Below are 11,981 nucleotides of genomic sequence, written 5' to 3'. Positions count from 1 at the left end.
ATTCACGCTAACAAAGTTTCCTATTCTATCTCTGAGGCATCATTGTATTATATCGAAAAGGAATCCCCAGACATTGTTAGGATATCTCACTCAAGTCAACTGTGCTATATAACATATTGATGCCATCCAAATCCTATTAAAAACCTGAGAAACACGCGAGTTCTGCCAGAAATACGCCAGACCCACAAGTGACATTTTAGTACGACTTTATCAGAAATAAAGGAATAAACAAGCGCTTCCTTTTAAGGAGAGGAAAGAGGAATACCTTGTGTTCTTTCGTACGCAGCCTAATCCAATTAAAAAATTGAATATAGTATTTCGTAATAAAAATAAGAACGTAGCTCCTAATATTAAACAATGACGAAAATCGTTCCAAATTTGATCTAGATATTACTGTTGTACGAGCTGAAATATTTTAAAATGGGCATCATTGGGCAAGCCTAAAAAAAGTAAGGAGACCTGTTTTGCTTAAAAAAATATTTGTCGGATATGACTTTAATTTAGATAAAGCAATGGTGGGGAAATCCGATCATTCTTGCTTAAACGAGGTCCTGAGCCTAATACAATACAGAACGGAAGCTCAATTCTATACAGAACTGAATGGAATTAACTTCCAAATGATGACCTGGCTTGGAAAAGAGAACGCATAGGAGGTGTTTAGTATCAGTCCAAGTGTCAAACCTTCTTCCTCTCAGTAGTGGTGTGTCTATTACAAGATATTTTTACCGGTCTGTTCGGCGTCTCATAAACAGTATTAAACGTTAGTCGGTAAATTGAGAAATAAACTTAATAACCTTGACAGTTAAGGACGACAGCTTTCGTTATCGTAGTGATATTGGTATTGTCAAGGAATACTGGAAAGGATCTTGTAGTATAACTAAAAAACGTGAGAGTACTTTAACGGTATTTTAAGTGTTTTATCTATTTTTTTAAATAAATGGATTGGGGGAACAATCGAAGCTGTCTCGCCAAATCGCAACAAGTTTGTCGATAAATAAAACGTTTGCATCGAACCTGAGAATGAGACGTGTTTCGACACGAAACTAGAAGCGCAAAACTATTATCGTAATATTAGTATCCTTATTCTGGGGTATTGAGAGCAGATTATATTCTACATTGTTTCAGGAAGACAATAGGAAGCCTTATTCCCCACTCAAGAAGTATGTCTCATTTCCCATTCGACGTACGTATTGGGAAGTTTGTATCATGGATACTACCGGTTAACAATTCGTGACGTCAGTATCCAATAACAAAATGCCTGGGCTTAAATACCGGGAGCATTAGACACAGTCACTTGAAGCAGTCGGTGAGGCAGCGAGCAAGACAACTAAAAACCCATTATTGTTAACTACTACAACTACATGATGGCCATCTTTTCGTTGATGAAGCAGATGGCTTTAGTATTATGCATTTGGTCAATCTCTCTACTAGGTAAGTTATTTTATTAACAGCAATGTTGATAAATACGCTCCGAGTCGAATCCGTTAAGCCGACTAATCAGTTCTTCGGGGTGTGTCGTTTAAGTATTCGTAAAAAGTTTCTCCGCGTTCCTCAGTTGGGCTTTACTGTGTGTTTTAGTAGATCGGAATGATAAATATCAAGTGTTTGACACTTATCCTTATGACACAATATTTCTCGTCAAGATAATCATACTTATAATTATAGCTAGGATTCTTGGCCACTTCAGAACAAGTTGAGGACTAGGATGAGTTTATTTTTTTAGAATTAACGACCTAGTTAAAACATAAACACCATAACAAGAAAGAGTACATCAAAATTAGTAAATTTCTTGAGTTTTAAGATTTGGGTTTCATACCTTTTTTGTAGCAACCTCCTAAACTTCTCAAAAATTACAAAGACGTATGGTTACTGGGGATGCTTGTCCCTTTTGCTAATTGTAAACTAGATATTTCTGCCCTCTATTCATGGCTTTCACTTTCACTCGTAATGCCACTTAAGACTAATTAACAAGTTAGAAATTTTTCTGTAGGCGCGCACATCACTTGAAAACCGCAACGATTACAAACAGATCACGTCGTAGCATTCCAAAGGAAATTTTTATCTTCTAAAAAGTAGACCGATCTTGACAGCTTTGAGATTCAAAAAAACAGTCGCTTCGGTTTAAAATGGCTGCGAAAGAGCAACGGAAACCATTGTTTTTGCCGCAAAGTATAACCCTTACTGGATAACACCGTACTGAAGTAATTTGGAAAAAAATGTTGAGTTTTCCTTTATTAATGAATGGTTAGTCGAAAATTGAAGGTCGTTTTCAACTCGTATGGCTAATTCGTATGTCAAAAAGACGTATTTTGAATTATAGAATGTCCAACACGTCAGCATGATAGTTATTGTTAAAAAAATTTACACGATGTTTGAGTTTCTTTCTTATTCGCTTGTTGTATTCAACATACTAACGCAGTCCTAACTAGTAACCACTAGTCATTCTTATTCACTTGTTGTATTCAACACACCAACACAGTCCTAACTAGTAAGCACTTGTCATTCTTATTCGCTTGTTGTATTCAACACACCAACACACCCAACTAGTAACCACTAGTCATTCTTATTCACTTGTTATATTCAGCACACCAACACAGTCCCAACTAGTAACCTATAGTCATTCTTATTCACTTGTTGTATTCAACACACCAACACAGTTCCAACTAGTAACCACTAATGTGATGCATTCTCCACTATTCAGTAAGTCTGTTCTTATAAAGCAGATGCCTTTACTTTAGCAAAGTTCAACAGTGATAACTGTTTGGTTTTCACCCACAGTTTTAACCCAAGCAGCGAAAGAAAAAGACGACTTCAGAATATTCGATCGTGACTTCAAACCAACAAGCCTCCAAATGCACCAAATGCTGAGAAAAGCCAACTTAGAAAGCAGGGGGTACACAAAAGAATCCACCACCAGAATCGTTACGACAGGCGACACATCGACAGAAATCGTAACCGAGTTTTTCTACTACAAAGTCGTGCCATGTCATAATATACCAATCGTACAGAAAGAGCTAAGCAATCTTTTACCAGGAGTTTGGAAGGATGATGTCAAGCAGAAAGTACGCAAGATAACAATAACCAAGTCCCTGGATGACACGAACCAGTGCACTGCTGGAATCGAGATTCATTTTCCCAAACCTAGTTGCGAGCGCAAAGCCCAGGCAAGCGACACAGCAGCAAGTACTGCATACAACAGCAGAGAAAAACGAGCAGCCGATGAATGCGCTATATGGTGTCTACTTTGCTTTAGAGCAACGTCTGAGGATTAGTAATGAAAACCGTTGTAAAACTGTGAAATTATGAATCAATGAATAAGAAAGGGCCACCATTTGAGCAACTATTTTAGGCAATATTTATTATTACCTTGTTATAATGGTACAAAAACTAAACTAAACTTATCAGCATTTTGTAATATTTAAGTCTGTGAATTGTTATTTAAGATTATTTTAAAGCTAATGAGAATTCCTTATTAAAACAATACGAATGGCCTTTAATGTGAAAATTAATGCTTTTGAAATGTGGTTTCCAGAGACTTCGAACAAAGTAGAACTAAACACTGTTTAAACGGTACGTTGTGAAACTGAACGAAAGCTTTCAGATTTTCTCGTCTTGCAGAACACCCCCCCCCCCCCCCCCTTCCTTGCTTCCTCTAGAACCATACCTGGAGCCCTTTGAAGCTATAAGGATAAAAAAGAAGCCAAAAAAGGGTATGTGAAATCAAATTGTAACCGTCTGGTGGCTTACAACACAAAATTTAAAGAACACAACCTTTTCAGCTACCTTTAAATTTTCAAATTAAATATTTTTAATCGGAAATAAGAGAAAAGAAATGAAAAGTAATTGTATCTTAGGTGAGCCAGTGTTTCGCCAATAGGAAATTAAAAAAGTATAGGTTGCTATCAATAGACGTCACTTCCGGTAATAGCTCTTTTTGATGGCTTGTAGAATCCTGGAGGTTGTTTTGATCTCTTGTTTTCTGGTTTGATGTCGTGAAAATAGTCAAATACAATAGTTTGAGGACTTATTTTGATATGTTTTGACTTAGCATCCGCTAGTTGCCCCCCAGTCAACCGCTTGTTTGCCCCCCAGTCAACTCCAAAAAGTCACGTGATTGATAGTAAGCTATTTAATTATTTCTGGTAAACCTACTATATGAAAAAAGATTAAAATTTTATCGATACCTTGAAACGACCGCTGGACCTCACAAAACGAATTATAAAATTAAGCTGGATAGGTTTGCAATAGAAACTGTACCATGCAAGTATATTAGAACACACTGAATGACTTACATACAGCTGGTCAAGATATGATCACAATTAGAAGACAAGAAGTAAAGAAAGAGCCGGAAAAAGGAGTAACAAGAACAGAACAAACAACTAAATACTACCGGTGAGCATGTATATTTATCGAACACCACATAGATAAACCAATGAATTAATCTTGGAAAATAACAAATTAATCTTTCTGGGGAACAAAAAGAAATATGTCCCAAAGGAAATGAGTTTATACCATTTTCCTAGTCTCCTGCGATCAAAGCCATTTTTTATTGTTGATCAAAATTTATTTTACCCACAGTGACTTGACACTGATCCGTATGAATAAATAAATGAAATAACTGGGAATTAACAGTGGTTTTCTAGAGAACACCAAAATAATAAAGATAAATAATAAAAATAAATAAATATTTAAAAGTTAAAATGTCAAAATTCTTTAATTTGAAAAACGAATTACTGTGACGTTATTTCTGTTTACTTTTGTATTTAAAAAAATGGTTTTGGCGTCATATCTATGTTTCTTTACTCTGATACACTTATTTCAATAAAGTTAGTCACCTGAAAAGCTACAAAGGTGAGACCGACAAGGTTTATGGATAGATAGATTTTACATGTTTCAACCACTTGATAACTGTTGATGGACTTGAGATCTTCTACCAGTTACAAGTTAACCTCCTCTGAGCATCCTCAACTGCTACAGTTTGTGTCAAAAGCTTTGCTTGTTGGATATAAAGCATTTCCCCATGATTCTCAGCGATCACAGCTTTCTAGGTTTTTGGTGACTAACTTTATTGAAATAAGTATAAAACATACTGAGGCTTTTCAGAAAATCAGATCGCGCGCGAGTTCGTGAAAATTTATTGTACAAATTTATTTCACTCACGGTGACATTACAGTTCCCGTATGAATAAATGAATAAAATGAATAGCTGGAATTAACAGTGGATTTCATATAGTGGCTCTTCTTCCACTGGATTCCAATTGGAAAAGACAAAACTCTCGAACCCGGATCGCATTGATGATTGAGCGCTCTCACCGCTTTGGCACCCGCGCTATCCAATGAACTGAAAAGTGCTGAGACTGTTTGATATTCGTAGTCGTCCCTGGGAAAAAAGAGGTAGAAGGTGGGTTTGACTAAAACCATTTACTTAAAAGTATTCCCCTCTGAAACGAGATGGATAATGGATCATGAGGGTAGTGTGGCTATATTTATGTTGAATTACCAAAGGGGGAGGGGTTAGTGTTCCTATCGTCATGCTACATTTTCAGGAAGATTGGGAATTGTGGCTAAAGCAGCGTTGGATTCCAGGTGATCGAGAGTGCAGAGTAAAGTACTGTTTGCGGGTTGAGAAGCGTGTTTATGTTTCCCACTGAATAAGCAAGAAAACTAGTCTAGTGTAGTGACTAATGCTATGGATAGCGAGGGAGAATCAATCAACCTGATCAAACAAACTGCAAACGAAACTTGACAATCAAGATCCATCTTAAATTGAAGAATTCATTTCTATCTTATTCCCTGACCCCTGTACTTTCATGAACGGAATGACTTTCATAAACGGTTGCAGCTAATTTTACATATCACTTAAAATTATTTTTTTGGAGCGAAAACCCTTTCAAATCATTCACCTTGTTGATTTCGATAATGAGTGAGTTTCTAATGAAAGTAATAAATCCTTGACAAGAAATGAGTATTTAAAGTTTTAAAAAAGGCACCAAAACCAGACACCAGGGCCTCCAGTTATAAATACATACAAAACTCTCTATTTTCGATTTCCCATTAACTTCTTTTGGTGGTATTCAGTCAAATTGAATACAATTTTCTGAAAAATAGTTTTCATGAAGTTCTTTCTGAAATAAGAATTGATCTTTTTGGTAAAAAGCCCTCATTTTAATTCTATAGTAATTTCTTTATAAAATATGATTATTATTATAGTTTTTTTTATTAAGTGCTTTTAGTCTCACTGTTGAATAGTTAGATAAATTTATCTAACTTAGATAACTATTTAGTTGACGTCACCTAAAATAGTAAAAGCGCGCCAAATAACGGTCATGCTAATCCGGGGGGTTGTTTTACCAGAGAATGAGTAAATAGACATTCATTTGCATCATTGTTTCTCCCCCTGATCTCAGTAGCTATTTACTCGTAGTTTCAAATTTAGGTGACGTCACCTAAAATAGTAAATAACTTATCTAATTTAGTTGACGTCACCTATTCAACAGTGAGACTAAAAGCACTCTAAGACAATCTATTTTTCTGATTGATTTAGTTTTTGTATATATGCATGTATATAATCTTTGTAAAGCGCTATTGATTTGCTATTGTAAATAGGGCTATATAAGTAATAAATTATTATTTATTTGTAATAACTTATTATTATTTTCTCTGTATCAGAAAAAGCTGAATTATGAAAGTCGTGTAAAGAGGAAATTAAAGAAGTGCATAATAAACAATAAAAATAGTACATTTATACTGTAGACTGTCTGGAAGCATGTTTGTTATAAATATAATTTAATCAAAATTCAGTTACAAATAATTTAAAATATTTTTTATGAGACATTTTTGAATTTTTTTTGTCATAATAATATTGTATTTCACATGTTGAAAAATTCTGAATGTTAATATCTGTTTAATAGCATTTCTATGTTATCACTTCACTTTATCTTAGTATTGTTTCTCTATCGTTATCTATATTCATTTCTAGTCTGTCTAGAACTACTTTATCCATTTTGTTTTTGTCAGGAAACTTTATCTTCCAACAAATCTAATTTAAGAAAAGAAAAAAAAAATTAATTGAAAGAAAATGTTATTATTGCTAATTTTTAGGATTAATAGAGGTGTGGATAATTGTGTTTAAATAAATATTTGACTAATATTAATCAGAGAAGAAATATTTTATTTTACTATTAATCTCACAGAACTGTGGCAACATGTCAAAAATTTGTCTTGCTACCACACCCTAATTCGTCTACTGACACACCTACTTTTGTCACTTTCTCGGATCTAGCATACTGCCAGTAAGGTATTCACTGTAATACATGTAACAAAAAGATATAAGCTAAAAACTAGTGTGTGCTGCGTCGGTGTTTCTAATGAAACAGTAATGATGAAAAGGTAAATCATACACCGTGAAAAGATGAAAAAACTTACTGACGTTTCGGACGCTAGTCCTTCTTCTGAGTAAAAGACGAAGGACTAGCATCCAAAACATCAGTAAGTTTTTTCATCTTTTCACGGTGTATGATTTACCTTTTCATCATTACTGTTACATGTACCAAAAGTAGGCGTGTCAGTAGATGAATTAGGGTGTGGTAGCGAGACAAATTTTTGACATGTCGCCACAGTTCAGTGAGACCTGTAGTATTTTATTTTATATTTTATTTATTTGTTTACTTTCATTTAGCTTTTATTTATGCATGAATATACACTTGCAGTTGGTCAGCTAATCAGTAAGACATTAGTCTGGTCAGTGAACAATAAGTCAATCCATCAATCTATATATACAGTATACAAGCGGTTGAGTCATTGTCAGTCGTTGCAGTGAACTGTAGTTCTCTCTATACCCATGCAGACTTTAGACAGACAGACAGACAGACAGATAGTCAGTCCATCCATCAATGCAGTCATTCAGCAGTCTTGCAATGAACTGTAGCTAGCTCTCCATCTAGACTCATGCATACTTTAGCTGTGCATGCTACTTATGATGAGGATTATTAGCAAAGCTATGCATTTATACTCTTTTATAACAATACTGTAATCTATACGGATTATTGTCAAAGAGATAATGAGGAATGCAATATATATGAGGTGCATGCTGTTAGTAATGGCTGCTTAAAATCATTACTTTGACCAAAAAATTGTTCTTTTATTGTTTCACAAGTTTTAAATTTGTGGTGAAAAAGCTACTTGGGAATAATAATTTAATTCTTGTAGGGCGCATTTTCCATGTCGAAATGATCAAATGCGCCATAAAAAAAGAATGACATTCATTAAAATATCAAAAATAAGGCAGATTTAAGTATTTGCATAATTATAAAGTATGAGAATAAATATTCAATCAAATGTCATAATATATACGATATAAAATGAAATGTAATGTTCAAACATAAATGTGTAAAAACTGGGAACCCTGTGGCATATTCCGCATGCTTCATGTTTTAACAAGAAATGCGCACAAATATCCTTTAGTCAGCAGAACTTGTTATACTCAATCCTTTCAGGCTTAGGGCTGGAAATTAGTTTTCAAAGTAACAAGCATGAAAATGCTTGTGGTTTGGAATTACACTTATCTCAGTGAAAGTGAGGCTCTTGTTTCAAGCAAAGTAGAAAAAATATGATGCAAGTTATCAGACTAATAAAACAAAGCTTATTTTGGTTAAAAACATTTTCTTGAAATTTATTGCGAGCTCAACCTGATCGCTTCACTTGGATTACTACGCTCATTTAGGGTACTGCTGGGCTGTGGACTCACCTGCAATAAGGGCTATTGTACAGACAAAACAAAAACATGATACACAAGTGACAAAAAAAAAGTCAACTTTCACAAAAAGAATAGCAATAGACCTGTCCCGAATTCGCTTGACTGGTCACGAAACAATGGTTTCAAGTCGAAGTTGAACTTGATGAATAAAAGAATCAAGTTCAGTCTCAACTTCAAACCATTGTTTCGTGGTCAGTCAAGCAAATTAGGGATAGGTATATTATTTATCTATTCATTCACTCACTCACTCACTCACTCATTCACTCACTCACTCACTCATTCATTCATTTATTTATTAGTTACACCATATATTAAACTGGAAATATAATAACTGAAGAAAAAAAAATACTGTGATATATGACAGGGTGACCGCAACAGTGTTAAGCCAATTACTGCGGGCCCAAAATAATGTCTTAAATGAAACTTAGTGCATAAAGATAATATAATTAGATATATTGACACATTTGAATCAAATAGCTAACAACAGGAGGTAGCAAGAGTGAGGCTTCTGCAAGAGTTACATTTTAAATAAACTGTTTTGAAAGTATGTGGGTCGTAACAGTTGTAACTGTCTAGTGATCGACGTTACGTAGTGCCTTAACCTGGCGCGTTTAAATGTGTTGAGTTTGTCCATGTTCAGATTTAGTTAATCAGCGAGAGCGTTCCATATTCTAGTCGTTAATTGGCAAAAGAAAATCCATAACATCCTGGACTTACCATCAAGCTTGTGTACATCTTCAAAGGGAGTTTCTGTATCTTCTTTCATTTTTTATGATATATTGAGATTACTCAGTTTTCTTGATATCATACAACATGAAGAAAAGACAATAGAGGGCTAGTAACACAGCAAGCACGAAGGCCAAATATAGAACTGCAGTCTACAGAAAATAAATGAATGCTACATTACTTGTCAGTTCATAAAATATTATAATCAATAAACTGGTCAATAAATAGATGTGACGAGTACATCTATTACTAGACAGACTGGGTACTAACATGAATAACTAACTAACGATTGTCATTCATGAGCAAATTGTTGATTATTTCAGCATTCACACCATTTAATTTTAGTTCAACTGTCAAAGCATTTGATTATTCTAGTTTGAAGAAAAATAGGTATAATGCAAAGTTTGATTATTTAACTTATTCCACATCAATTAAGAATAGCCAATCAGAATGCAGGAAAGCTGTTATATATTCAGTAATATTCTATGACATCAGGCATTGTGGTGTTTTGAATTTTTTGCCTAAATGCCTCTGAGGTTAATGCTTTGCGTATATTAGTGTGCATGCTTATGACACACCATGGAAAATCCCAGTAAATTTACATGCATTGTCAACTGTTTTTCTTCATAAGTAGTAAACACATTTGCCTTCAGATAATGATGTTGCACATGTGCTAGAAAAATACAAGAGACTCATGGGATATTCCATGGTATCTCACTTACTGCGCTTTTCCGTATTCTGCAAACTCATACATTTCAACCACTTGTTGTAAAATTGTTTTTTACTGCTGACTGATTACTTTTGACTGACAATAACAAAATACCACAATTTTCATGGTGCAGCTTGTAGCTAATGAGTTCACAGAATATTGAAAATTCCAGTAAATAGGTCTTAACCTGTAAAACTTATAAATGTGAGGGGCCATTTATTATTGATGGGGGCATATGGATGAGAAAATAACGGTAATTGAAATGTTAGAGACACTGAAGGGGGGTCTTGAAATATTAGATGAGATACATAAAGGAGTGCCAATTCAATTGATCAATTTATTTCTTTTCACTGACTAATAAATAGTTGTAAATACAAAGTAAATAGGTGTAATTATATTGAAGAAATAGAAAACGCGCGCGCGTGCTGTGTGCTGTCATAAAGCACGCAGGGGTTGGCAGAACACGAGAGAAGTGTTAGGAGAAGCGTGATGCTTAGCGGAGTGCTTCTCGACACTTATCGAGTGTTCTGCCAATCCCCAAGTGCTTTATGACTGCACACAGCACAGCAAGCAAGTTTTTTATTTGTTTTATAAAATACAAATTACAATGTGCTCTCATAAAGCACGCGCTCCAAACCAATCAGAATGCGACATTCATAACAGTTATTTTATAAACATAATTAAACAGTATGAGTAATAAAAAGGAGTATGATACATGATTGCGGTATCTCCAAAACTTACATGAGCCTTCAACATGTTGGAAATAAACAGCTGTGGGGTTCCTGATTGGGAATTACTAATAGGGACTTGGAGAAAAAATTTTCTTCCTAATTCCCACTCATAACCCTCCCTCCCCCCCCTCCAATACATAACGGACGGTCCCTAGGTGTCATACTTGCAAAGGATGTGAAGACTTTCTCGCTTGAGCTTTCTCTCTGGACTTCAAAGTATTCCTTTTACTTCTTCCACTAAATTCATGCTTCCCTTAAATAAAATATTAAATAATAAAACTTAAGTCTATATGCAATCATTCAATCCTCAATTAAACTACAAGTTTATCCCAAAACAAAATATATACTCTTAAATAAAGTAGGTTAGGGTAGGTTTTGAAATGAATACGAGTTTGTATGAATAATAAATGTTTTAAATGAAGGCTGAAAGACCATATCATAATATCTAAATGCTATTTTTCAGTATTAACTATTAAAAGAAAAAAAGATACTAAAATTTGATCTTTCATGGCTTTTAACAGTAAAATTTTCCCAACTTTCAAAACACTACTTATTGAAGGGTGCGAAAAAACTTGAACAAAGTTTGCCTAAAAATGAAGAAATTTCCTTGTCTTACCTAAGTTCTTTCTGTATTTCTCTATCTCGGACTTTCCCTGGACTTCTTTTCGCGCCATTTACGAGAAAAAAGGAGGAAAAAGTAAGACTTAATGTGATTTAGCTTTGAAAACTCATCTTGTTTTGGTCTACGTGGCGCCTGGTTACTAAGGTACTAAACAACCACAGGCAACCCATAACGCATTAAGGGCACAGGCAGGGCACAGCCACCAATCTCTTGTTCTGTTGTGTTTAGTGTTTGAATATTAACGGTAATATAAACAAATGTCCTTGATAGTTTGTTGTATCTTTTTATTTTTTGCTGATTTTGAAGCCAGTTCGGCGTGTCATTTTATGGTTAGCTCAGTTGGTAAGAGCGTCGCGGTCTGTTGTGCGGGAGGTCGTGGATCAAACCTCGGCTGGACCAACACTCAGGGTCTTAAAATAACTGAGGAAAAGGTGCTGCC

At 34.7% G+C, this 11,981-nt stretch overlaps 2 protein-coding genes across 2 annotated transcripts; one reads left to right on the top strand and one right to left on the bottom strand.

Moving 5' to 3' along the window:
- The first annotated feature begins 1,295 nt into the window (after positions 1-1,295).
- LOC116292464 (uncharacterized) lies at positions 1,296-3,497 on the top strand. The gene is made up of 2 exons (XM_031699783.1): positions 1,296-1,431; positions 2,779-3,497. The coding sequence occupies exons 1-2, from the start codon at positions 1,362-1,364 to the stop codon at positions 3,270-3,272; spliced, it is 564 nt and encodes a 187-aa protein (XP_031555643.1). The 5' UTR covers positions 1,296-1,361; the 3' UTR covers positions 3,273-3,497.
- A 3,271-nt stretch (positions 3,498-6,768) lies between these two features.
- LOC116292463 (uncharacterized) lies at positions 6,769-11,671 on the bottom strand. The gene is made up of 4 exons (XM_031699782.2): positions 11,537-11,671; positions 11,085-11,173; positions 9,472-9,632; positions 6,769-7,038 (listed from the first exon to the last, which is right to left on the bottom strand). Exons 1-3 carry the CDS (start codon positions 11,592-11,594, stop codon positions 9,540-9,542), a joined length of 240 nt encoding a protein of 79 aa, XP_031555642.1. The 5' UTR covers positions 11,595-11,671; the 3' UTR covers positions 6,769-7,038; positions 9,472-9,539.
- Between the last annotated feature and the right edge of the window lie 310 nt (positions 11,672-11,981).

Source organism: Actinia tenebrosa, unplaced genomic scaffold, assembly GCF_029948245.1.
Source record: "Actinia tenebrosa isolate PJP-AT-01 unplaced genomic scaffold, QUT_ActTen_1.0 PGA_scaffold2__45_contigs__length_23673736, whole genome shotgun sequence".
NCBI classification, from domain to species: Eukaryota; Metazoa; Cnidaria; class Anthozoa; order Actiniaria; family Actiniidae; genus Actinia; species Actinia tenebrosa.
The sequence above is the reverse complement of the archived record's forward strand: the minus strand, read 5'-3'. Positions and strand labels throughout refer to the sequence as shown.